Source organism: Macaca nemestrina, chromosome 7 (assembly GCF_043159975.1).
Source record: "Macaca nemestrina isolate mMacNem1 chromosome 7, mMacNem.hap1, whole genome shotgun sequence".
Lineage (NCBI taxonomy): Eukaryota > Metazoa > Chordata > Mammalia > Primates > Cercopithecidae > Macaca > Macaca nemestrina.
In genome coordinates this window covers 5,372,237-5,397,892 of record NC_092131.1, presented here as the reverse complement: position 1 = coordinate 5,397,892, position 25,656 = coordinate 5,372,237, and the positions used below count along the sequence as shown (strand labels likewise).

The 25,656-nt window shown below is 47.4% G+C and overlaps 2 protein-coding genes, 1 long non-coding RNA gene and 1 other non-coding gene across 7 annotated transcripts in view; 1 reads left to right on the top strand and 3 right to left on the bottom strand.

Annotated features, from left to right (window-relative positions):
* Positions 1-3,822, top strand: part of LOC105467386 (zinc finger protein 839) — a 28,032-nt gene extending 24,210 nt beyond the window's left edge. For 2 of the 3 annotated variants that reach the window (XM_071099554.1, XM_011716952.3), the window contains exons 6-8: positions 5-142; positions 285-414; positions 2,575-3,822. In XM_071099554.1, coding sequence (XP_070955655.1) covers positions 5-142; positions 285-414; positions 2,575-3,479 — 1,173 coding nt within the window. In that variant the 3' untranslated portion in view covers positions 3,480-3,822. The remainder of the gene's footprint in view (positions 1-4; positions 143-284; positions 415-2,574) is intronic. The other variant, XM_071099555.1, reaches the window with a different exon arrangement.
* LOC139364173 (uncharacterized) lies at positions 2,011-10,444 on the bottom strand. The gene is made up of 3 exons (XR_011625487.1): positions 9,498-10,444; positions 7,634-7,800; positions 2,011-4,687 (listed from the first exon to the last, which is right to left on the bottom strand). It is a non-coding gene; the product is annotated as an uncharacterized lncRNA (long non-coding RNA).
* Positions 10,445-10,453: 9 nt separating this feature from the next.
* Positions 10,454-25,638, bottom strand: CIN (cyclin dependent kinase 2 interacting protein). 2 transcript variants are annotated; one of them, XM_011716951.2, is made up of 5 exons: positions 25,526-25,638; positions 22,114-22,282; positions 18,487-18,616; positions 12,415-12,544; positions 10,454-10,937 (listed from the first exon to the last, which is right to left on the bottom strand). In XM_011716951.2, the coding sequence occupies exons 1-5, from the start codon at positions 25,530-25,532 to the stop codon at positions 10,735-10,737; spliced, it is 639 nt and encodes a 212-aa protein (XP_011715253.1). In that variant the 5' UTR covers positions 25,533-25,638; the 3' UTR covers positions 10,454-10,734. The 2 variants fall into 2 exon arrangements, with proteins under 2 accessions (XP_011715253.1, XP_024644145.1); XM_024788377.2 differs by lacking the exon at positions 12,415-12,544.
* LOC112424209 (small nucleolar RNA U13) lies at positions 21,537-21,640 on the bottom strand. Its single transcript, XR_003014932.1, has one exon. It is a non-coding gene; the product is annotated as a small nucleolar RNA U13 (small nucleolar RNA).
* Positions 25,639-25,656: the final 18 nt, after the last annotated feature.

The window sequence follows — 25,656 nt, the reverse complement described above, 5'->3', positions numbered from 1 at the left end:
TCAGGTTGCCGAGTCATTAGGAATCACAGAATTCCTGAGGAATAAAGAAATACACCCAGACAACCCTGGACCTGAGAGCCCCAGCCGGGAGATGGATGGGGAGCAGCCAGAGGGAGCCGGCAGCGAGAAGAGGGAACATGAGGTGGGCATGGCTGAAGTGGGTGCCAGGTGACTCTGTGCACGGTGAATTACTGGGGTTTCCCTTTTTCCATTCACACCAGGAAGAGGAGGTACAGGTTTGCCTGTTTCTTCCTCTTCTAGCTGATTGGGTCTTCTCTTCATAGGCTGCGGAGGAGGGACTGGCCTCGGTGAAAAGGCCCAGAAGAGAAGCCCTGCCCAATGACACCACTGAATCTCTTGCTGCTAACAGCAGAGGCGGGGAGAAGCCCAGGCCCTTGCATGCTTTGGCTGCTGGTGAGGGTAAAACACTGTTTGTGGGGTGTATCCGTGGCCTGGCAGCCCTGCTGGCATGCACAGATGTGCCCAGGATTGCCACTTTTCAGGTTGGGTGACCTGTGCTGGATTTAGGGGGACCCTCTGGTTTCTCAAGTTTCATTCCAGCCTCCCAGTGTTCTATCATTCCAGATTCGTTCCCTGCGAGTCTTGAGGTCGTCAGGGTTTTCTAGAGTGCCTTGTTAAAATGGAGAGCCACAGGCCGGGTACAGTGGCTCACGCCTATAATCCCAGCACTTTGGGAGGCCGAAGCGGGCGGATCACCTGACGTCAGGAGTTCGAGACCTGCCTGGCTAACATGGCAAAACCCTGTCTCTACCGAAAATACAGAAAAACTAGCTGGGCATGGTGGTGTGTGCCTGTAATCCCAGCTACTCCGGAGGCTGAGACATGAGAATCACTTGAACCTGGGAGGCAGGAGGTTGCGGTGAGCTGAGATTGCACCACTGCACTCCAGCCTGGGTGACAGAGTGAGACTCCATCTCAAAGGAAAAAAAAAAAGAGCCACCAAGTGGTGGTAAGCGGGCTATACCAGGAGGGTCCTGAGAGGTGGTTAGGCTGAGATGGGTCCCAAGGACACATCCATCTATGCCTTGACTTTCATGAGACTTCGCTGTACATGCCAGCTGAGATGTAACATTTGAAAACAAGACACGGTCTGGTTATTATTCTGGCTTTAGCCAGAACCTACCAACTAGGCACTTAAAAAATTATATATATATTTATGTAAATATATGTTTTCTATATATATACATTTATATATATAAATTTTTTTTTTCTGAGACGAGAGTCTCGCTTTGTCTCCCAGGCTGAAGTGCAGTGGCACAATCTTGGCTCACTGAAACCTTTGCCTCCCGGGTTCAAGCAATTCTCTTGCCTCAGCCTTCCCAGTAGCTGGGATTACAGGCACCCACCATCATGCCTGGCTAATTTTTTTTTGTATTTTTGTAGAGATGGGGTTTTACCATTTTGGTCAGGCTGGTCTCAAACTCCTGACCGCAGGTGATCTGCCCACCTCGGCCTCCCAAAGTGCTGGGATTACAGGCGTGAGCCACTGCACTAGCATTTTTTTTTTTTTTTTGAGACAGAGTCTTGCTCTGTCACCCATGCTGGAGTGCAATGGTTTGATCTCTGCTCACTGCAACCTCTGCCTCCCAGGCTCAAGCAATTCTCCTGCCTCAGCCTCCTGAGTAGCTGGGATTACAGGTGCCCACCACCACATCCGGCTAATTTTTGTGTTTTTAGTAGAGACAGGGTTTCCCCATGTTGGCCAGGCTGGTCTTGAACTCCTGACCTCAAATGATCTGCCCGCCTCAGCGTCCCAAAGTGTTAGGATTACAGACGTGAGCAGCCACCATGCCCAGCCTGACGGTGATTCTTAATTGGGGCATGTGTTGGAATCACCTGGGGAGGTTATTGTGAAATACAGGGGCCTGGACCTCTGGGAATTCCAGGTCTGTGGGTAGGGTTGTTGGGAGGGTGTGGATGTATTTGGAAAGGCCTCTTTGGGCAATTCTCCAGCTCACTCTGATGAAGAACCACCAATCATTCATTCAGTGTTGGCATAAAATCACTGTTGCTGGGTGTGGTGGCTCACGCCTGTAATCCCAGCACTTTGGGAGGCCAAATCGGGTGGATCACAAGGTAAGGAGTTTGAGACCAGCCTGACCTACATGGTGAAACCCCGTCTCTACTAAAAATACAAAAATTAGCTGGGCATGGTGGTGCACACCTGTAATCCCAGCTACTCAGGAGGCTGAGGCAGGAGAATCACTTGAACCCAGGAGGTGGAGGTTGCAGTGAGCCGAAATCGTGCCACTGCATTCCAGCCTGGGGGACAGAGTGAGACTCCATCTCAAAAAAAAAAAAAAAAAGGCACACTGTCGAATGGCTCCTAGAGCACATTTTCAGTACAAAATCCGTCTTTGTGAATAGATAACAGGGATGGATTTTTTAAAATTGCTACCAATCCCAAGGAGCAAGGAGCATTGATGCTTTGACTTCCCTGCAGGGCAGGTGACTTGGCCTCGCTGGTTTTGGATGGTGAGTGCAGTGAGTGGGCCTGACACAGTACACGCATGTTCACCTGTTTCCCAAAATGTTTCGGTTTTGCCCCTCCAGTAAATGGCAGTGTCTCTCCCCATTCTGAAGAAAGCCATACGACGACGGTTTCTGGTGGCGATGGGAGCGTGTTCCAGGCGGGCCCGCAGCTTCACGCACTGGCTGACTTAGAAGCCAGGAGTGGGTCTATAGGTGCTGCTGTCTCATCCCAGGATGTCAGTGGGCTGCCTCTTTATGCTCAGTCAGGAGAGCCTAGGAGGCTGACCCAGGCACAGGTGGCAGCGTTTCCTGGAGAGAATGCTCTGAAACACTCTTCAGACCAGGATACCCGGGACAGCCTGAGGAGCCCGGGTTTCTGTAGCACCTTGTCATCTGCTGGCGGAGCAGAGTCCCTGCTGCCTGGGAGGCCTGGACATGCAGAGGCAGGACACCTCAGCAAGGTTTGTGACTTCCATTTGAACAACCAGCAGCCCAGCCCCAGCAGCGTCCTGCCTATGGAGGTGGCGGCCCCTCTGCTTGAGAAAATTTTGTCCATGGATAGCGTGGCAGTAAACTGTGCCTGCAGGACTGTGCCCAAGCCAGGGCCTCAGCCTGGCCCACATGGATCACTGTTGACTGAAGGGTGTCTCAGAAGCCTTTCGGGGGACTTGAAGCAGTTCCCCTGTGGGCTGGAGGTGCACTCTGGCCAGAGAGAACTGGAGAGTGTGGTTGCTGTCGGCGAAGCCATGGCTTTTGAAATTTCCAATGGGAGCCATGAGTTACTGTCTCAGGGACAGAAGCAGATTTTTATTCAGACTTCCGATGGGTTTATCTTGTCCCCTCCAGGTACAATAGTGTCTCGGGAGGAGGACTTTGTCATAGTGACCGATGCAGAGGGGCGTGCCCTGCGGATGGGCCCACCAGAAGGAGTTCCCCTAGAAGCTGTGGAGTCGTTCCTCACCGTGGAGCCAGAGCCCTCACAGTGAAGAGGAGTCAGATCCTAGATTTGTCTGATTTTATCCAGAGAAAGTCTGTGGCAAGCAATGTATATTTTTCTAATGTGAATTTTGCACAGATGAACCTTTTATTTATAAAGAATGTCTTTCTACCCTGCTGTCTACATTTTTCGATGGAGCTTGTCATAACAATAGCAGATGTTGCCTGATCAGGAATCCCTGTGGCGCATCTGACGCTCATGAGTTTTTGTGATGGTGATGAGTGGCCCTGCCCTGTTCCCTTCTCTCCTGGGAGATCTGCTGCTTTTCCACCAGACTTGCTCCATACTAGCAGCTTCTTTTGGGTTCAATTAAAAAGAAAATAAGCCAGTCATTCTAGGCAGCATTTTATTGATAGGAGGGGAAAAAAGTCATTTCTACTTGCATGATTTTTTTAATTAAATTAAATTAAATTAATTAATTTATTTTCAAGACCAAGTCTCACTCTGTAGCCCAAGCTGGAGTGCAGTGGCACGATCTCGGTTCACTGCAACCTCTGCCTCCTGGGCTCAAGCGATCCTCCTGCCTCAGCCTCCTGAGTAGCTGGGACTACAGGTGTGTGCCACGGTGCCTGGCTCTCCTCTCATTTTACAGACGAGGAAGGTGAGGCATAAATGATGGGGTGACTTATTTGAGGTCCACAGCAAGATGATGCTCAGGGTAGAAGCCCAGTTCTTTGATGTCCCACTTGGAAAGTCACGGCGTGGCATATCTCAGTATTTCCACGGGCTGTGTTATGGGGAAGGAAGGGAAGGGCCATTGGTCCACACATGGAAGAAAGCATTCAAAGGGAGCAGCAGTTCTCTCCCTGCACCTTGCAGAGACAATCAGGAGAGACCCCAAGCAGAGATCGCGCTGCTCAGGGACAGAGCTGGGCTTGCGACCACGTGTCGCCCTGGTGATGTGCTCTTTCCAGGTCCTGCCCTGGAGGGTGGCTGTATTCTCAGAGAGCCAGCATTTCCTACAGCCCTTACAGTGACCGGGGCATTTCCTACCCTCACTTGATCTCCAAGCCGGGGTCGGTAGGAACAGAAAGGCAGGTCTTCCAGCAGGCTGCAAACAGCCAGTAGGGGAGCAAGCCGCGGCTGCCTGGGAGCGTGGGGTGGTCAGGTCAGGCTGTAGTTGTGTCCTGTAGACTCAAGGCCACTTCTCAGGAGTCCAGAGTCCCATGAAACCACCATGAGTGTCCTCCTGGGATCCTGGAGATATAGACAGAGCCCTCTTGAGGATCATTCATAACCACTGTCAGGCGATTAACACAGCATGCTGGGTCGAATATGACCGTGGTCTGGATGAGGCCCTGGTAAGTATACATTTATTTTCTATCTATAGGACACTAACAAATACCCCAACACATCTTAATTTCACCACTGTGTATGTGCTACTATGAATGGATGGTCAATGTAACTGCAGAAAACCACAACAAATAAACCTTTGTTCCACTGGACAGAATTGAAGACACAGGAGGCTCTGAGAGCGGTCTCCTCATGAATCGGCCACGTGCCTGTTGAGTGCTGCTGTGTGCCAGGCTCGGGACTGACGGCAGTGAGCGGGACTCATGGGCCCTACCCTTTGGGAGCCCTGTGCCTTATCCTCTTCCAGCTTGGCCTTTGCGGAGTTCCCCAATAGAGCATAGACAGATGTATGCACAGCTTCCACATTACAACCCCCTTCTAATAGATGTAACCTAGGAGGCTGAGGCAGGAGGATTGCTTGAGCCCAGGTGTTCAAGACCAGCCTGGGCAACTCAGTGAGACGCCATCTCTACTAAAAATTTTAAAAAATTAGCCCAGTGTGGTAGTGCACACCTGTAGAGAAAAAGAAAGAAAAAAAGAAATAGACATAACCTTCTTTATGAGAGAATGATAAATGGAAATTTCCTTTTCTCATAAAGAACTTTGTTTTGTATACATAGTACTTTCAAATACTTCAAATACTCAGATTAAGAACAGGCGTAGCTGGGCGCGGTGGCTCACGCCTGTAATCCCAGCACTTTGGGAGGCTGAGGCGGGTGGATCATGAGGTCAGGAGATCGAGACCATCCTGGCTAACACGGTGAAACTCCGTCTCTATTTAAAAAATACAAAAAAATTAGCCGGGCGTGGTAGCGGGCACCTGTACTCCCAGCTACTCAGGAGGCTGAGGCAGGAGAATGGCGTGAACCCGGGAGGCAGAGCTTGCAGTGAGCTGAGATTGCCACTGTACTCCAGCCTGGGTGACCGAGCAAGAGTCCATCTCAAAAAAAAAAAAAAAGCCGGGCGCGGTGGCACAAGCCTGTAATCCCAGCACTTGGGAGGCCGAGACGGGCGGATCACGAGGTCAGGAGATCGAGAGACGATCCCGGCTAACACGGTGAAACCCCGTCTCTACTAAAAAATACAAAAAAATAGCCGGGCGAGGTGGCGGGCGCCTGTAGTCCCAGCTACTCGGGAGGCTGAGGCAGGAGAATGGCATAAACCCGGGAGGCGGAGCTTGCAGTGAGCTGAGATCCGGCCACTGCACTCCAGCCTGGGTGACAGAGCAAGACTCCGTCTCAAAAAAAAAAAAAAAAAAAAAAGAACAAGGGTGAAGACAGAGCACAGACCGGGGTACAAGGACACCTAAATGACTCCCAGGGGTGGCTGGCTGGGGCTTCAATGAGGACACGTGGTTTCAGCATTTGTCATGATCCCTGGCACCTGGTCCATGTTCAGTTATTATTACTTATTACTAAAGGCAAAGAAAGAAAATTCCCTTGTGTTCCCTGGAAACCATGATGGACCCTGTGGCTGCAACCCTGGTTGGGTACCCCTGATCAGGCACTTGTGGCACTGCAGCCCTGGCACCTCCCAAATGGTCACAGGGGTGGGGAGAGCTGAACCAGCAGGAGAGAAAGGAGCCAGGGCAGAGTGGATCTTATGCCCTCTGAGGCACTTTTTTTTTTTTTTTTTTTTGAGACAGGGTTTTACTCTGTCACCCAGGCTGCAGTGCAGTGGTGCAATCATGGCTCACTGCAGGCTCTATGTCCCAGGCTCAGGTGATCCTCCCACCTCAGCCTCCTGAGTAGCTGGGACCACAGGTATGCAGCATGACACCTGGTTAGTTTTTTGTATTTTTTGTACATGTTGCCCAGGCTGGTCTCAACCTCCTGGTAGGCTCAAGCAATCTACTTGCCTCGGTCACCAAAGTGCTGGAATTACAGGTGTGAGCCCATAATGACTCATGCCTAGCCAGGTCATATTATTATTATTTATATATTTTTTGAGACAGAGTCTTGCTGCTGCCAGGCAGGAGTGCAGTGGTGCAATCCCAGCTCACTGCAACCTCCGCCTTCTGGGTTCAAGGGATTCTCCTTCCTCAGGCTCCTGAGTAGCTAGGATTACAGGCGCGCACCACCATGCCCGGCTAAATTTTGTATATTTAGTAGAGACGGGGTTTCACCGTGTTGGCCAGGCTGGTCTTGAACTCCTGACCTCAGGTGATCCACCCGCCTCGGCCTCCCAAAGTGCTGGGATTACAGGCATGAGCCACTGTGCCCAGCCTAATTTTTGTATTTTTAGTAGAGATGGGATTTCACCATGTTGGCCAGGCTGGTCTGGAACTCCTGACCTCAGGTGATCCACCTGCTTTTACCTCCCAAAGTGTGGAATTACAGGTGTGAGCCACCCGCGCCTGGCCTGAAGTCCTAAATTTTAAAGGTTTTTGGGCCATACGGGGTGGCTCACGCCTGTAATTCCAACACTTTGGGAAGCCAAGGCAGGCGGATCACCTGAGGTCAGGAGTTCAAAACCAGTCTGGCCGACATGGTGAAACCCATCTCTACAAAAATACAAAAATTAGCTGCGTGTGATGGCAGGTGCCTGTAATCCCAGCTACTCAGGAGGCTGAGGTGGAAGAATTGCTTGAACCTGGGAGGCGGAGGTTGCAGTGAGCTGAGATTGCGCCACTGCACTCCAGTCTGGATGACAGAGCCAGACTCTGTCAAAAAAAATTTTTAAAGGTTTTAAAAAATGTACTTATCAGGAATTCCTCCCCCAATCCTGTTCTCTTTGATTTTGTGGCTCTCTGGGTTTTCATACTTAAAATGGCAGGATTTCTGGAGGTGGAAGGCATAACTGTATGTAATTCATCCAGTAGGTTCAGCTAGAAGTCCCAAATCAACCTACTTCATTGTTCCTTTCAGATAGAAGTTGCTTGGCAGATTCATCACTTAGGTCTTTTACTTCTGATTGTCCTTAGCAGTATTGATCCTTTCCATTAGTCTTCCTGAGCCACTTGCTGCAGGGTGTCCGGGACATGCACCATCAGGGACACGTGAGTTGTCCTAGAAATCCTGTGCAGGTATGAAATCTTTCAACATCTCCTCTGAAGAGCGTTTATTCTTTAAGTAACCCCCAACATACAAGTGACTGCCTGTGGACTTGATGCCAAGGCCTCTCCCAGGCAGGTCTGGGTGAGTGGAGCCTCTGGGGTCCTGCCTCTCCCAGCCCATCTGCCTCTGCAGCTCATTGCAGTAGCTGCTTCCTCAGCATGCAGGGGAGGCTGAAGTGGGACAACACCATTCCTGTCAAAAGCTGACCATGTGGTCTCCAGACTGCAAGATGCCCGAGTGCCTACTTTGATGATAGTCAATTCTTTTTTTTTTTTTTTTGAGACGGAGTCTCGCTCTGTTGCCAGGCTGGAGTGCAGTGGCGCGATCTTGGCTCACTGCATCCTCCGCCTCCGGGGTTCAAGCCATTCTCCTGCCTCAGCCTCCCAAGTAGCTGGGACTACAGGTGTGCATCACCATGCCAGGCTAATTTTTGTATTTTTAGTAGAGACTGGGTTTCACAGTGTTGGCCAGGATGGTCTCAATCTCTTGACCTCATGATCCGCCCGCCTCGGCCTCCCAAAGTGCTGGGATTACAGGCGTGAGCCACCGCGCCCGGCTGATAGTCAGATCTTAATAAATATAGCAAAGGAAGAGGAAAGAGAAATCCTAAGAAATGTTGCCTTTAAATGCTTCTGGCTGGGCTCGGTGGCTCACACCTGTAATCCCAGCACTTGGGGAGGCCAAGGTGGGGGATCACCTGAGGTCAGTAATTCAAGACCAGCCTGACCAACACGGTGAAACCCTATCTCACTAAAAATACAATATTAGCTGAGTATGGTGGTGCATGCTTGTAAAAATCAGCCAGGCATGGTGGCAGGTGCATGTAATCCCAGCTACTTGGGAGGCTGAGGGGGGAGAATCGCTTGAACCTGGGAGGTGGAGGCTGTGGTGAGCCGAGATCGCACCACTGCACCCCAGTCTGGGCAACAAGAGTGAGACTCTGTCTCAAAAAATAAATAAAGTTACAATAGTCTTAATAAACTTAGATAAATAGTATTTATAGTTAAATACTAAAAGGACACAATTAAAAACTATACTTGGCCAGGTGCAGTGGCTCACACCTATAATCTCAGCACTTTGGGAAGCTGAGGCAGGAGGATCACTTGAGGCCAGGAGTTCAAGGCCAGCCAGGGCAACATAGCAAGACCCCATCTCTAAAAAGTAAAAATTAAAAAATTAGCCAGACGTGGTTATGCACACCTATAGTCCCAGCTACTCTGGAGGCTAAGGCAGGAGGATCACCTGAGCACAGGAGTTTGAGGCTGAGATTACAGTGAGCTACGATCATGCCACCGCATTCTAGCCTGGGCAACAGAGCAAGACCCTGTGTCTAAAAACAACAACAACAACATTATTGCTGGGCTGGGCAGTGCATGACTGTAGTCTCTCAGGAGACTGAGAAGGGAGGATCACTTGACCTCAGGAGTTTGGCACTATCTGGGCCACATGGTAAGATCCTATCTCTTAAAAAAAAAAAAAAAAAAACTAAAATTGCTATTTATTAAGTATCACTATATATATAGTCCCACAGAATATAAAGTTTGGGATCAGAGAACTTACAAAAAGGCAAACACAGATGTAGAACCATGTAACAAGTAATGCCACCAAAAAGAAGAGTTTAAAGTAGGCTTTTACAGGCCGGGCGCAGTGGCTCATACCTGTAATCCCAGCACTTTGGGAGGGCAAGGCGGGTGGATCACGAGGTCAGAAGATGGAGACCATCTTGGCCAACATGGTGAAAACTTGTCTCTACTAAAAATACAAAAATTAGCTCGATGTGGCGGCGCGTGCCTATAGTCCCAACTACTCAAGAGGCTGAGGCATGAGAATCACTTGAACCCAGGAGGCGGAGGTTGCAGTGAGCTGAGATTGTGCCACTCACTCCAGTCTGGTGACAGAGTGAGACTCCACTTGAAAAAACAAACAAACAAAAAAGTAGGCTTTTGCATACCTTCACATTCCACATCCTAGCTTTTGGCCAGTCTCTTCAGTCTGTTTCAAAACTGTCACCTTTTCCTCATTCTAACCTAGTATGTTAACTCTGGAAATGGCCGCAAACATTGTGAAACCCGAGGATTTGTGGCAGCAGAATGCCAGGGAAGACAGTTTACATCACTTGTCACGTCCCCAGTATGCAAACAGCGGCAATTTTTTCGTAGGTTATTTTCATTGTCATGATGTCAAACTTCACTTTAACTCTATGGGATCTTATTATTTAAGTTGAAGTCTCACTCTGTCACCCAGGTTGGGCTGCAATGGCTCACAGCAGCCTCTGCCTCCTGATTCAAGCGATTCTTCTGCCTCAGCCTCTCGAGTAGCTGGGATTGCAGGCACGTACCACCATGCCGGTTGATTTTTGTATTTTTAGTAGAGACAGGGTTTCAGTATGTTGGCCAGGCTGGACTCGAACTCCTAACCTCAAGTGATCTGCCCACTTCGGCCTCCCAAAGTGCTGGGATTACAGGCGTGAGCCACTGCACCTGGCCCAAAAACTAATATATTCTCATAAAAACTTCAACAATCAGATAGGCATAAAGTGAAAATATTAAACCAAGGATTTTCTACACAAATGTACAAAGCATGCCTTATTTATAGAAACCAGATCACTCACTCATTCTGCTCAGAAACTCATTGATTTTACTCAGAAGCACCCACGAGTGACGGGTTCCCAGGAGGGGCAGAGGAGGCTGAGCGGCACCACATGGGGCTGGCCGCGGGCTGTGGACATGGGCATGCCTGGAGAGGCCACGGGGCTGGTGACAAGCTCTGGCCAGAAGACCCCAAGAAGGTCTGATCCTGAGGTCTGATCCAGGCCTGCGGCACTGGGTCCTAGGCAGGAGACTGTCTGCCTGGTGAGAAGTGGAAGGAGCCAGTGTCCGCAGCCGTCTCAGGACGTCACAGAGCTCGGTGGCCCGTCTCCAGCAGCATGCTCTCCAGATGCAGCCTGCTGTCGCTCTCCACGTAGGGCTGGTGCAGCCACATGGACAAGTAGCTCAGGGTGAGGTCAGGATCCCTGGTGTGTGCAAGCTCCTTGGCCACTGTGCGCTTCAGGAGCAGCTCCTTCCTGTACATCTCCAAGAGCTTGTGCGAAACCTCATCTGAAAGAAACGTGAGTGTCCCTTAATGGCAGTGATTCAAGAATGTAGTCTTGACTCAGGAAGAACTACATTTTTAACAGCTCTTAATTAAAAACCAGAATTAGCAACAGCACTGAAAGGAAGAAGGGCCCGATGGAGTTTACCACTCTAGCTGGTACAGATTAGTACAATTTGATAACATCGTCAGCAGAGTGAAATAAAAGCGTATATAGGCCAAGCGCGGTGGCCCACGCCTGTAATCCCAGCACTGTGGGAGGCCCAAGTGGGTAGGTCACATGAGGTCAGGAGTTTGAGACCAGCCTGGCCAACATGGCAAAACCCTGTCTCTACTAAAAAATACAAAAACTAGGGCGGGCGCGGTGGCTCACACCTGTAATCCTAGCACTTTGGGAGGCCGAGGTGGGTGGATCACGAGGTGAGGAGATCGAGACCATCCTGGCTAACACGGTGAAACCCCGTCTCTACTAAAAACATGAAAAATTAGCCGGACATGGTGGCGGGCGCCTGTAGTCCCAGCTGCTCAGAAGGCTGAGGCAGGAGAATGGCGTGAATCTGGGAGGCGGAGCTTGCGGTGAGCTGAGATTGCGCCACCGCACTCCAGCCTGGGCGACAGAGCGAGACTACATCTCCAAAAAAAAAAAAAAAAAAACAAACTAGCCGGGTGTGGTGGCGTGCGCCTGTAATCTCAGCTACTTGGGAGACTGAGGCACGAGAATTGCTTCAGCCTAGGAGGCGGAGGCTGTAGCGAGCCAAGACTGCACCACTACACTCCAGCATGCGTGACAGAGCGAGACTCTGTCTCAAAAAAAGTATATATAACCTTTTCTACCTGACCCTTAGGTGACCTACAGTGATTATAAGTAGGAGATTCCCCTCAAACTGACAATATATCACTAAACACATTCCACCAGGTGATTTTCCCCTTTCCTGCCTTATTTAAAAAGTCTCAGATCAACATAAAACAGCTTAGCCCTTGTCTTGAACTAATAAAGCTAAAATAGCCCTTTAAGAAGTACCTCCTAGAGTTTATTGAAGTCATGGCTTTCATTTTTCCCAGTCATCTTCCATGAGGTTGGCTGCAGTGACCTCAATTTGTTTTTTAATTAAAACAAAAAGGAAAAGAAAAACCTCAACAAACCAAAAAACCCCCTTTCTCCCCTTCCCCCCCAAAACAAGAGATTTCTGCTTCCACAGAGGAGGTGGAATTCACTCTGTCCCACTGGTTTTAGAGGCCTAATAACAGCAGCTTGCTTCACGGGTCTCTAATTATGTTTAATATACTCTGCTGATAACCAGGTAATTAAAGCCAAGAAGAAATGTTTATTTTAAGGCGCCTCTGTCTCTTTTCCTCCCGATAGATACTTTTGCATTGAATTTCAAAGCCTTGTCAGCTTCTTAAAGTACCAGATGTAAACGATACTAAATGCCCTTAATAACCTTTACCCTCCTGAAAGTTAACTGAGAAGGAACTACTTACAGAAATGGGTTGTAGGCCAAGTGTGGAACAGAGGGGGTCGTTTAGTCTCCTCCCCATAATGGTAATTTTCTAGTTCACAAATTCCCTTGGTAGTTGAAGACAGCTTTTCCATTTTCACCTGTATTTTGGTCTGAAACATATTCATTTAGAATATGATAATATTTGAAATATCCAGTCTCAGATTCAATACCTATAAGATTTCAAAGCTAAGAAGTGTACATCTATTGTGATAAAAATTCCAATAACTAAACACTGTTAACTCTAAGTACAGCAAATTCCCAGGGAGACGAAGGTGGACAGTTGCTATGATTCCATTAATTTGAATTACTTTGGTAATAAACCCCAGATTTCCAGTCCTAGAGCAAGAAAGGTTTCTGAGTGCCATTTCACTAGGATTTCCAAAGAGCACTGATGTTTTAGGCCCAAAGTCCTGGGGGAATCCCAAGGCAGCCTCTTGCTGCCTGTTTTTTTTTTGAGACAGGGTCTCATTCTGTTGCCCAAGTTGTAAAACTGTAATGTAGTGGCATGACCGTGCCTCATGCAGCCTCGACTGCCTCCCAAGTAGCTGGGATCACAGGTGTGCACCACCATGCCCAGTTAATTTTTTTTAATTTGTAGAGACAGGGTCTCGTTATGTTGCCCAGGCTGGTCTCTACCTCCTGGGCTCAAGCGATCCTCCCACCTCAGCCTCCCAAAGTGCTGGGATTATACAGACATGCGCCACCACGCCTGGCTGGCTCTTGCTGCTTTTAAGAAGTGAGAGAGAAAGGCATCAAATGAGCTCATTTCTGACTCTTTTTTTTTTTTTTTTTGAGACGGAGTCTCGCTCTGTCACCAAGCTGGAGTGCAGTGCCAGGCTGGAGTATAGTGCCAGGCTGGAGAGTGCAGTGCCAGGCTGGAGTGCAGTGCCAGGCTGGAGTGTACTGGCGGGATCTTGGCTCACTACAACCTCTGACTCCCGGGTTCAAGTGATTCTCCTGCCTCAGCCTCCCAAGTAGCTGGGATTACAGGCGTGTGCCACCACACCCAGCTAATTTGTGTATTTTTAGTAGAGATGGGGTTTCACCATGTTGGCCAGGCTGGTCTCGATCTCCCGAACTCGTGATCCACCCGCCTCGGCCTCCCAAAGTGCTGGGATTATAGGCGTGAGACACCGCACCAGGCCTGACCCTCTCTTATTAACTGCCTTTGTTTACGGAAACCTCCTTGACTTCCTTGTTTATAAAATGGCAACACAGAAAGGGAGCCCTCAACACTTCACGCAGGAAGTAAGGAAACGTGGCGAGCTGCCATTGACGGTCCCTCAGTGGGGGCCAGGCTCTGTCCTAAGCCCTGTAACTGCATGATGTGCACAGCCACTTGTGGGAGCTACTAAACCATCCCCGCTGCACACAGCAGGCCGCACAGAATAGGGGCAATGGCGGGCTTACTTCCACAGCGTGGTGAAGAGGATTGAGTTAGTATTTGTGAAGCACCTACTTGGAGATATGTAAGGGTTTGATAAAGAAAATTAATGGGTAAAGTAACTAGGATTTCAGATTTAAGTAGCATAGGTCTATGAAGACCAAATTTTAAACTCCTAAGTATAGCTGACTTTACATACATGGGGGGGAAATAAGAAAAGATATATAAATTGTCAAAAATATTAATTCCTTTACTTGGTCCTTCCAACCACCCTCCAATTACATTGGAAGTGGCAAGCACTAAATGCAGCTAATGTTAATTTTTACAGGACTTTGTTTCCCAAATCTTTTACGGTTTGATATTTTATTTGGCCCAACCCCAAGAGGCAGGACTCATCATTTCCCTTTCACAGCTGGGAAACTGCTCCAGGTTGAGCTGAGAGGGATGAGGCCAGAACTCGATACCATGCCTTCTGACACCAAGTTTTAACACCCAGTCCTCTGATCTTTCCTCTGAGTCCTGCGGCAGCTCCCTGGTGCCACCTGATTCTAAGAAAAGCTGATAACAGGAGAATAAGGGAAATCCTGGAGCCTTGACCCCAGGCGAGAAGTCATGCTCAATTCTGTCGCTCAGCCATCAATAAGGAATTCAGGTCACATAGGCACGTGCATCCCTGAATGAACAATGCATAAACAACAGCCCCTTACATTTCAACATTGGTGGCTTCTTCCCACAGCAAACACAGACCACAGTGAAATGTTAGCCCAGCTTAGGGAAAACAGTGCATGCAACCCCCAGAAGGTCAAACTTATGAAAGACACAGACCAGGTCTGGAAACCATGCTCCTTAACTGATAGAGGAAAATAGGAATAATAATAATAATAATACCCTTATAAAATCAACTTTTGGTTTTGAACATAGAATGAAAACTTATTCCCAAACCACTTTTCTTTTCTTTTTTTTTTTTGAGACGCGTTTCACTCTGTCACCCAGGCTGGAGTGCAGTGGTGCGATCTCAGCTCACTGCAAGCTCCGCCTCCTGGGTTCAAGCAATTCTCTGCCTCAGCCTCCTGAGTAGCTGGGATCACAGGTACCCACCACCACCCCTGGCTAATTTTCGTATTTTTAGTAGAAACAGGGTTTAACCATCTTGGCCAGGCTGGTCTTGAACTCCTGACCTTGTGATCCACCCGCCTTGGCCTCCCAAAGTGCTGGGATTACAGATGTGAGCCACTGCGCCCGGACATTTTTTTTTTGAGACGGAGTCTCACTCTGTTGCCCAGACTGGAGTGCAGTAGCGTGATCTCGGCTAACTGCAACCTCTGAAAGTGATTCTCCTGCTACAGCCTCCCAAGTGGCTGGGATTGCAGTGCCTGCCACCACTCCCAGCTAATTTTTTGTATTTTAGTAGAGATGGGGTTTCACCATATTGGCCATGCTGGTCTCAAACTCCTGACCTCAGGTGAGCCACCTGCCTCGGGCCTCCCAGAGTGCTGGGATTACAGGCATGAGTCACCACGCCTGGCCAAAACAAATTTTTTTTAAAACTAAATAAAAATACAACAGTTAGCTGGGTGTGGTGGCAGACACTTGTAATCCTAGCTACTTGGGAAGCTGAGACAGGAGAACCACTTGAACCCGGGAGGCAGAGGTTGCGGTGGGCCCAGATCACCCCACTGCACTCTAGCCTGGGTGACAAGAGCGAAACTCCATCTCAAAAAAAAAAAAAAAAAAAAAAAATTAACAAATGGGAGGGAGGGAACCAATCTCCCTTGCAGAATAATTCTGAATAATTTATGTAGATACTGCACCCTGAAGGAGGTGGTGAAAACGTCCCTACCCCTAGGTATGGGCTACACATAGTGACTTCCTGCCAGAGAGCGCAGCATGGGAGGAGGAGAAAGAGCAACTTCACAGCAGAGGAACCTGGTGTGCCTGGTGATCAGGGTCAACTTCGACAGTGAAAAGTCCTGGCCGTGCACAGTGGCTCACGTCTGGAATCTCAGCACTGTGGGAGGCTGAGGTGGGAGGACTGCTTAAGCCCAGGAGTTTGAGACCAGCCTGGGCAATAGGTGAGACCCAAAGAAAAGTCCTGATGACAGAATGTCCAGTATGTGCCCTTGATACGATGTGATAGAAATGGCACTTTACTTCTGTGGTCCTCCTCTGAAACAAACCCATAACCTCAGTCTAATTCGGAGAAAAACATCAGAGAAATCTCCATTGAGGGACGTTCTACAAAATACCTGACCAGTATTCCTCAAAATTGTCCAAGTCATCAAAAACACGGAAGTCTGAGAAACCGTCACAGCCAAAAGGAGCCTAAGGAAACACAGGGACTCAATGTCATATGGGATCCTGAAGCCGAAAGAAGACATGACAGAAAAGCTAAGGCCGGGTGCCAGGGCTTACGCCTGTGATCCAGCACTTTGGGAGGCCAAGGTGGGAGGATGACGTCATGTCTGGAGTTCGAGACCAGCCTGGTGAACATGATAACCCTGTCTCTACAAACAAATTTTAAAAATTAGCCGGACATGATGATTCATGCTTGTAGTCCCAGCTGCTCAGGAGGCTGCGGCGAGAAGATCACTTCAGCCCAGGAAGTAAAGGCTGCAGTGAGCTGTGATCACGCTACTGCATTCCAGAGCAAGACCTTGTCTCCAAACAAACAAATAAAAAGGTGAAAATATAAAGATCTTAAACGTTTATGGGTAAGCTTCAGTTATCCAAGTTCAAATATGTGTAAAACCTAATTTCCTGTGCCTAGCAAAGAAATAAGGTGGTATTATCTTCACATCTAGTGGCCAGTATGGTAGGTTTTGAAATTTAGTTATTAGTTCATTAAACAAACACTTTAGTCTCTTACGTGCTGTATCAGGGATGGGCAAATTATCCCTGGAACACACGTCAATTTTGGCCCACAGCCTATTTCTGTACGGCCCACAAGCTAAGATGGTTTTTTCATTTTTAAATGGTTGAAAATAACCAAAAGGACAATAGTGATTGTGACTCATAAAAATTATACAAAATTTAATTTCAGTGTCCAAAGATAAAGTTTTCCTGGACAAACATGGTGGCCCACGCCTGTAATCCCAGCATTCTGGGAGGCCGAGGTGGGCAGATGACTTGAGGTCAGGAGTTCAAGACCAGCCTAGCCAACATGGCAAAGCGCCGTCTCTATTACAAATACAAAAATTAGCCGAGCATGGTGACACGCACCTGTAATCCCAGTTACTCAGAACACTGAGGTGGAAGAATCGCTTGAACCTGGGAGATGGAGGTTGCAGTGAGCCAAGATCACATCACTGCACTCCAGCCTAGGCGACAGAGCAAGACTCTATCTCAAAAAGAAAAAAGTTTTCCTGTATGGGTGCAGTGGCTCAAGCCTGTAATCCCAACACTTTGGGAGGCTGAGGTGGGTAGATCACTTGAGGCCAGGACTTCGAGACCAGCCTGGCCAACATGGTGAAACCCCACCTCTACTAAAAATACAACAATTAGCTGGGCATGGTGGTGCGCAGCTGTGATCCCAGCTAGGCAGAAGGTTGAGGCACAAGAATCACTTGAACCCGGGAGACGGAGGTTGCAGTGAGCCAAGATCTCGCCATTGCACTCCAGCCTCAGTGGCAGAGTGAGACTCTGTCTCAAAAACAAACAAACAAACAAAAAAACCACACAAACAGAAACAAAAAAGGCCAGGTGTGGTGGCTCATGCCTGTAATCCCAGCAGTTTGGGAGGCCGAGGCAGGCGGATCACTTGAGGTCAGGAGTTCGAGACCAGCCTGGCCAACATGGTGAAATGCTGTCTCTACTAAAAATACAAAAATTAGCTGATGTGGTGGTGCAAGGCTGTAATCCCAGCTATTTGGGAGGCTAAGGCAGGAGAATCACTTGAACCTGGGAGGTGGAGTTTGCAGTGAGCTGAGATCATGCTACTGTACTCTGCCCTGAGTGACAAAGTGAGACTCCATCTCAAAAAAAAAAAAAAAAAAATCAAAAAACAAAGATAAAGTTTCATGGAACACAGCCACATCCATTTACACACATATTGTCTATGGCTGTTTAGTCCTATGTGGCAGAGATGAGTAGCTGAGACAGAGACTGGCTGGCCCTAGATGCCTAAAATATTTACTCTGTGGTTGGGTGCAGTGGCTCATGCCTGTAATCCCAGCCCTCTGGGAGGCCAGCAGGTGGATCACCTGAGATCAGGAGTTTGAGACCAGCCTGACCATATGGTGAAACCCTGTATCAACTAAAATTACAAAAATTAGCCAGGCGTGGTAGAGCGCAACTGTAGTCCCAGCTACTCTGGAGGCTGAGACAGGAGAATTGCTTGAGCCCAGGAGGCAGAGGTTGTGGTGAGCCAAGATCGCGCCACTGCACTCCAGCCTGGGCGACAAAGCAAGACCCCATCTCACGAAAAAAAAAAAGTTTTTACTATGTGATGAGACCGGAAAGTGGGTGAAATTTCCCTGGATGATGCACAGGAGGAGTGAATGTCTAAGACAGCATCCTGGGGAACATTAAGATTTACGTGGCAGGCAGAGGAAGAGAACATCAGAGGAGATTGAGAAGGAGGAAGGGATGGCCAGTGGTCAAGTGAATCCCAAATACATCCATCGGATTCAGCAACAGTGACCACAAGTGGCCTGTGTCTTTATGTCTTACCAACCCATCCAAGGTGGCCTGCAGTTCCTCACATAGCTTCTCCAGTTCCTCGTTATATTCCAGACACACCTTTTCTTCATTTTCCTTCAAGGCTGGGCTGCTGCTGTCTAGTTCTACCTTGTCTTTATTCCTAAACAAAATAGAAAATAAGAGGTGTGTACAAAATATATTCTTTATAAACTCTTTAAGCTTGCCTTATTTCCTTATAATAAATTCTGCAAACCTCTATATCAACATAGTTACGTGGGACATTTTGCATAAGCATTGTTCTTTCATATCATTATGATATAAATTCAGTTATTATTTATATGTGCAATGAATATGTCCATTGGTCACTCAATTTTGCACCAAAATAAGTCAGTTAAATTCAGCCATGACAGCTGGTTTTGGTGGCTCATGCCTGTAATCTCAACACTTTGGGGGGTTGATGTGGGAGGACTGCTTGAGTCCAGGAGTTTGAATCCAGCCTGAGCAACATAGCGAGACCTCATCTCCACAAAAATTAAAAGTAAAAATTAGCTGGGCATGGTGGGACACGCATGTGGTCCTAGCTACTTAGGAGGCGGAGGTGGGAGGATCACTTAAGCCCAGGAAGTCAAGGCTGCAGTGAGCCGTTATCGCACCACTGTACTCAGCCTGTGCAAAAGAGCAAGACTGTCTCAAAAAAAAAAAACAACATTCAGCTGTGTGGCATCGTTGGCATAGGGCGTGGTGCTGGATGTACAAAGATGAACAAGACATGGATCATTTCCTCAAAGAGTTCACAATCCAGGAATACAGACACGCCTCATTTTACTATGCTTCACCTGACTGAGTTTCATAGATAATGCATTTTTTACAAATTGAAGGCCTGTGGCAACCCTGGGTATGTATGTACGGCAAATGAACCAGCGCCATTTTCCCAATAGTACATGCTTACTTCATGTCTCTGTATCATATTTTGGTAATTCTTACAATACTTCAAACTTTTTCATTATTATATCTACGATCTTTGATTGATAATCTTTGATATTACTAGTTTAATTGTTTTGAGGTGCCATGAACCATGTTCACATGTAACAGCGAGCTTAATGAATGAATGTTGTGTGTTCTGACTGCTCCACTGACTGGCTGCTCCCATTTCTCCCCATCTCCTTGGGCCTCCCTATTTCCTGAAATAGGAGGATATTGAAATCAAGCCAATTAATAGCCCTACATTGGCCACTAAATGTACAAGTGAAAGGAAGAGTTGCATATCTCTCATTTTAAATCAAAAGCTATACTTTGGCCAATTTAAGAAACAAAAAAATTAAAAGCTGGAAATGATCAAGCTTAGTGAGGAAGGCATGTCAAAAGCTGAGATAAGGGGCCAGGTGCGGGGGCTCACGCCTGTAATCCTAGCACTTTGGGAGGCCGAGGCAGGTGGATTGCCTGAGCTCAGGAATTCAAGACCAGCCTGGGCCACATGGTGAAACCCCATTTCTACTAAAATACAAAAGAAATTAGCCGGGCGTGGCAGCATGCACCTGTAGTCCCAGCTACTCGAGAGGCAGAGGCAGGAGAATTGCTCGAACCCAGGAGGCGGAGGTTGCAGTGAGCCAAGATTGCACCATTGCACTCCAGCCTGAGCGACAGAGCGAGACTCCATCTGTACAAAAAAAAAAAAAAAAAAAGGCTAAGATAAGCCAAAAGCTAGGCCTCTTGTGTCAAACAGTTGGCCAAGTTGTGAAGGCAAAAGAGAAGTTATTGAAGAAAATTAAAGGTGCTACTCCAGTGAACATGTGAATGATGAGTGAAACAGCCTTAGCGCGGATATGGAGAAAGTTTGAGGGGTCTGCACAGAAGAGCAAAACAGACACAGCATTCCCTTAAGTCAAAGCCTAATCCGGAGCAGGACCCTCACTCTCTTCAATTCTGTGAAGGCTGAGAGACATGAGGAAGTTACAGAAGAAAAATTTGAGACTAACAGGATTTGGTTCATGAGGTTTAAGGACAAAAGCCATCTCCATAACATAAAAGTGCAAGGTGAAGCTGCAAGCGCTAATGTAGAAGCTGGAGCAAGTTATCCAGAGGATCTACTTAAGATCAATGATGAAGGTAGCTACACGATATGACAGATTGTCAATGTAGATGAAACAGCCTTCTATTAGAAGAACATGTCATCCAAGACATTCACAACTACAGAGAAGTCAATGACAGGCTTCAAAGCTTCAAGAGACAGGTTGACCCTCTCGTTAGGGGATATTGCAGTTAGTGACTTTAAGTTGAATCCAGTGCTCATCTACCATTCTCAAACTCCTAGGGCCCTTAAGAATGATGTTAAATCTACTCTGCCAGTGGAAAAAGCAAGAGAAGCAGAACTAGAAGTGGGGTCTGAAGATGGGACTGAATTGCTGCAATCTCATGAGAAAACTTGAACAGATGAGGAGTTGTTTCTTATGGATGAGCAAAGAAGGTGGTTTCTTGAGATGGAATCTATTCCTGGGAAAGATGCTGTGCACATTGCTGAAATGACAACAAAAGATTGAGAACATTACATAACTTAGTTGATAAACCAGTGGCAGAGTTTGAGAGGTCTAATGTGGGTAAACACTATTAAACAGCAATGAGAAAGAACAGAACCAGAATAGTGGCTCTACATTACATGGATGGCTTCCATGTTGAAAGACAGTGAGACATGGCTGGGTGCAGTGGCTTACACCTATAATCCCAGCACTTAGGGAGGCTGAGGTGGGCGGATCACCTGAGGTCAAGAGCTCGAGACCAACCTGGCCAACATGGTGAAACTCGGTCTCTACAAAAAATACAAAAATTAGCTGAGCGTGGTGGCAGGCACCTGTAATTCCAGCTACTCAGGAGGCTGATGCAGCAGAATTGCTTGAACCTGGGAGGCAGAGGTTGCAGTGAGCTGAGATCGTACCATTGCACTCCAGCCTGGGGGATAGAGTGAGACTCATCTCCAAAAATAAAAATAGAAAAAGAAAGCGAGACATAAAGGAAACACTAACATATGTTTTTTGTTTATGTAAAATCAAAAAATGGACAAAAAGAATCCATGGTAGTTTTTTCCATATCAGCTACATACTGTGTCAACATCATAGCAAAGTTTGAGGAAGGCACAGGTCATACATGAGCATGAAAACCCAATCATCACGCCTATGAACTACAAAAGAATCAAAGAATCTATGGTTTTAAAAATCAGAATAGCCAGGCGTGGTGGCTCACACTTGTAATTCCAGCACTTTGGGAGGCTGAGGAAGGTGGATCATGTGAGGTCAGGAGTTCGAGACCATCCTGACTAACATGGTGAAACCCCGACTCTACTAAAAATACAGTAATTAGCCGGGTGTGGTGACAGGCGCCTGTAATCCCAGCTAGTCCAGAGGCCGAGGCAGGAGAATCACTTGAACCCAGGTGGTGGAGGTTGCAGTGAGCCAAGATTGCGCCATCGCACTCCAGCCTGGGCAACAGAGTGAGACTTCATCTCAAAAAAAAAAAAAAAAAAAAAGGAATATAATTTTGTCTCATGTGTCATCTTACCACTTGCTTTTTTTGCTTAATATTTTATTTTCAAATTTATTCATGTTGATATTTCCCCAGTTATTAAGGGTGAAAAACTTAGAGCATGAAAAACCGATATGTACTTACAATAAACTGATTTTCAAGTTGGCAATATTATTTGCAGCGGTAAAACCTGCATCACTGAGGGTTTCCCACTTCAGGATTAAATTATGCCAATCAGCCGCATTGTCCTTAATTTTTCTTGCACTGACAGATAAGACAGGTTTTCTGGGCGTTACAATTCCAACAGTCTTTGCTGATAGGGTATAAAAGAAACAAAATTATTATCATGGAATATACAATCATAGTTGGAGGGCAAATGTCCTCATAATTTTCAACAGTAAAACTATCTCAAATGCTGTATCAACTGGACAAATAAATGTGGAAACTACAAAGTCTGAATGAATGTGAAGGTTCCTGGAAGAAGACAACATAGAATATTTTTAACATTTTAAGATTCACCAGATATAGCTGAATCCTTTTCCAGCTTAATGGCTCCGCAAAATTTTTACCTTAAGCCCTTTGTTTTCCAAAGATTGGAAATAAGGTAAAGTTGTGACTTTCTGCTAAAACTCTTCAATGGCTCCGGTTACCTTCCCTACAGGATAATCTATCTAGCCCTGACTCCTGAGTACTTCCACTATCTAGTCTCAGGCACTCTGATACTTTAAATTTGTTCAGAGTGGCATGGCTCATGAGTGCTAATCATTTCAAGACACTGAGACAACAGAGATGCAGAGTTGATCACGATGCTGCCACGGCCCTGCTTGGAAATCAGGAGGAAGTCCAAAGTCCTTCCAGACTTAGCTACCCCTCTGCATCAACACGTACATCAACCCACACATACACATTGGCCCCCTGTCAATCTCCAGTGAAAATGAACTACTGGCAGCTCTTGAAAAGCTGAGGTGCCTGCAGGCCTTTGCACGTGTTCTCTCTGCAGGAAAGCGCCTTCCTTCCTCAGGCTCATGACGCCTATCCTCCAAGATGTACCCGGATCCCACTGCCTGTGGGAAGCAACCCCCAGACCACTAAGAGCCAACTCAGGTTGTTTGTTCTCCCCCAGCCCTCCGGTGCCCTCTCGCCTTCTCTACTTTGAACCCCGCAAAGGCTTCTCACGGCCCACAGGATAAAGTCCCCTTCAGGAATCCAGGACACACAACAGCTGGATGGTTTGACGTCTCGAGTCAGAAGACCACACTGCCTGCGTCTGAATCCCAGCTCTGCCAGCTGTGAGATCTTGGGCAAGTTAATGTACCTTTCAGAGCCTCAACATTTTCATCTGTAAAATGGGAATAAAAATAGTATCTACTAGGCCGGGCACGGTGGCTCAAGCCTGTAATCCCAGCACTTTGGGAGGCCGAGACGGGCGGATCACGAGGTCAGGAGATCGAGACCATCCTGGCTAACACGGTGAAACCCCGTCTCTACTAAAAATTACAAAAAACTAGCCGGGCGAGGTGGCGGGTGCCTGTAGTCCCAGCTACTCGGGAGGCTGAGGCAGGAGAATGGCGTGAACCCGGGAGGCGGAGCTTGCAGTGAGCCGAGATCTGGCCACTGCACTCCAGCCTGGGTGACAGAGCAAGACTCCGTCTCAAAAAAAAAAAAAAAAAAAAAAAAAAATAGTATCTACTTCATAGGATTGCTGAGATGAGATAATATATGTAGCTGTGAGGCCTGGCACATGGCAAAAACCCAGTATCTCACCTGTTAGCTCAAGGCCTCTACTATCCAAGCTCTGCCCATCCCTTCAGCTTCCCCCTTTCCCACTTGCCCTCTGTGCCTCAGAGCTGGCTCTGTCCAAGTTCTGACTTTGACCTGGAATGTTTTTCCTATCTGTGTGTGTCCCCACTCCCTTGCCTCATACTTAGTATCCTCACTTTTAAATATCATATTGATTTATCACTCATTCTTTACTTAAACAACAAATATTTGCTTACTGTCTACAATATGCCAGGCATGGGGGAATGAAGTGATTGAATGAGATGGATCAGGACCGTTTTCAAGGAACTTACTTTCCAAAGGGGAGGCAGATAATAAACGCTTAAATGGCCACGATCAGTTCCGATCATGGTAAGTGTACGTGGAAAATAAAACAGGGTCTTGTGTTAGTGTGACCCCCTGAGAAGGTATCATTCAGGCTGAGATCTGAATGATGAAAAGCCAGAAAAAGGGTAGGTCAGTAGTATGTGCCCTAATTATGAGAATGAGGTTGGTGAGTTCAAAAAACAGAAAACAAAACAAAATAAAACAAACAAACAAAAACCAGTGTGCTGGAATGAAATGGACAGAAAAGGACTAGTGGGTGAGGAGGTGATCAGACAACTAGAACCTAATAGCTTAAGATAAGAAGTTTGGACTTATTCTAAGTATTAGACTGGTGCAAAAGTAACAGGTTTTTGCCACAACTTTTAATGGCCAAAACTGCCATTACTTTTGCACTAACCTAATACAATGGGGAGTGAGCAATAAGCTCTGGGTAGGGCAGTGAAATTATCTGATTCAGGTTTTTAGAAAGTCATTTCCACAGAGAAGTATTCCTGGATCCCCCAAGTTGGGGGGTAGATATGTGGAACATCCTGTAATTCTGCTATCACGATATTCATCGGTGGAGTGTATTTGCTTGTTTAATGTCTATATTCCCTGCTAAACTGGGAATTCAACTAGGGTAGGAACTATGTTTTGTTCTCTTTCAAACCTTCCACACATAGGAGGCTTTGCATAAAATGAGGTAAATGGAGGAATAGCTCTTACCACCTGTTCTATAACTGTCTGAGGGTTTTCCCCCAGCAGGAGATTCTGAGGGCAGGACCACATCTGATTTATGGTCAGCCTGACTCATACTGGGCACATATTTAGGAACCAAAAACATAACCGACTTCAAGAAACTTAAGGGCCAGTAAAGACAGACCAGTCATCAGCGTCACAGGACAGGGCAGGGTGAGGGCACAGTGACTAAGTTACTTATCCCCTCTGAGCCTCTACTCCCCATCTGCAAAATGGGGTTGACATTACTTCATGGGATCACTGTGAGGTTCAAATGAGATGATCCACTTAAAGTACTTGGAGCAGCACTCAGCAGACTGAGCACTAGGCGAAAGCCAGCTTTCATTACAAGCAGAATGTTCTGACAAGGCAGTTCAGAGAGGAGTTACTGGAGGAGCTGAGCATGCAAGGCTTGGCACCCAGTGAACTCTGTTAGTGCTAATTTATAGTGAAAATAATTACAGTTTGGGTGTCTGATCTGCTGACACTCATTTGCGTATATCGTCCCGTTCATCTGTCACTCCACATGTGAAAAAACGGAGGCTCGGCAAAACTGTCTCCCGAGCAGCCAGCAGAGGCTGCGCGGGGCCTGCGGGCTAGGCTGGGGCAAGGCATCTGACCTCCATTTAACCTCATTTAATCCGGGGAGCTCCTCAGCTTCTGGCCCAACCTGCGGCCCAAGCAGTAACATTCACAGCCACCCTGCCCCGGGAAAGGAACCCATCTCACGCACCTTCCATGCGGTCCGCAGAGATCCCTAGAAGGAGAGGCGAAGCCCCGCCCACCCCCGCCGGAAACGCATTTGCGTCACGTCCGCCTCGCCCGCTACCACTTGTGGCTCTGCCGCTCTAGCCCCCGGCGGAG

Coding starts and splice junctions, on each gene's coding strand:
- CIN (XM_011716951.2), bottom strand. Junction 12,545..18,486: donor AGGCCACCTTGGATGGGTTG/GTAAGACATAAA, acceptor AATATGTTTCAG/ACCAAAATACAGGTGAAAAT. Junction 10,938..12,414: donor TTGGCCTACAACCCATTTCT/GTAAGTAGTTCC, acceptor CGTTTCTTTCAG/ATGAGGTTTCGCACAAGCTC.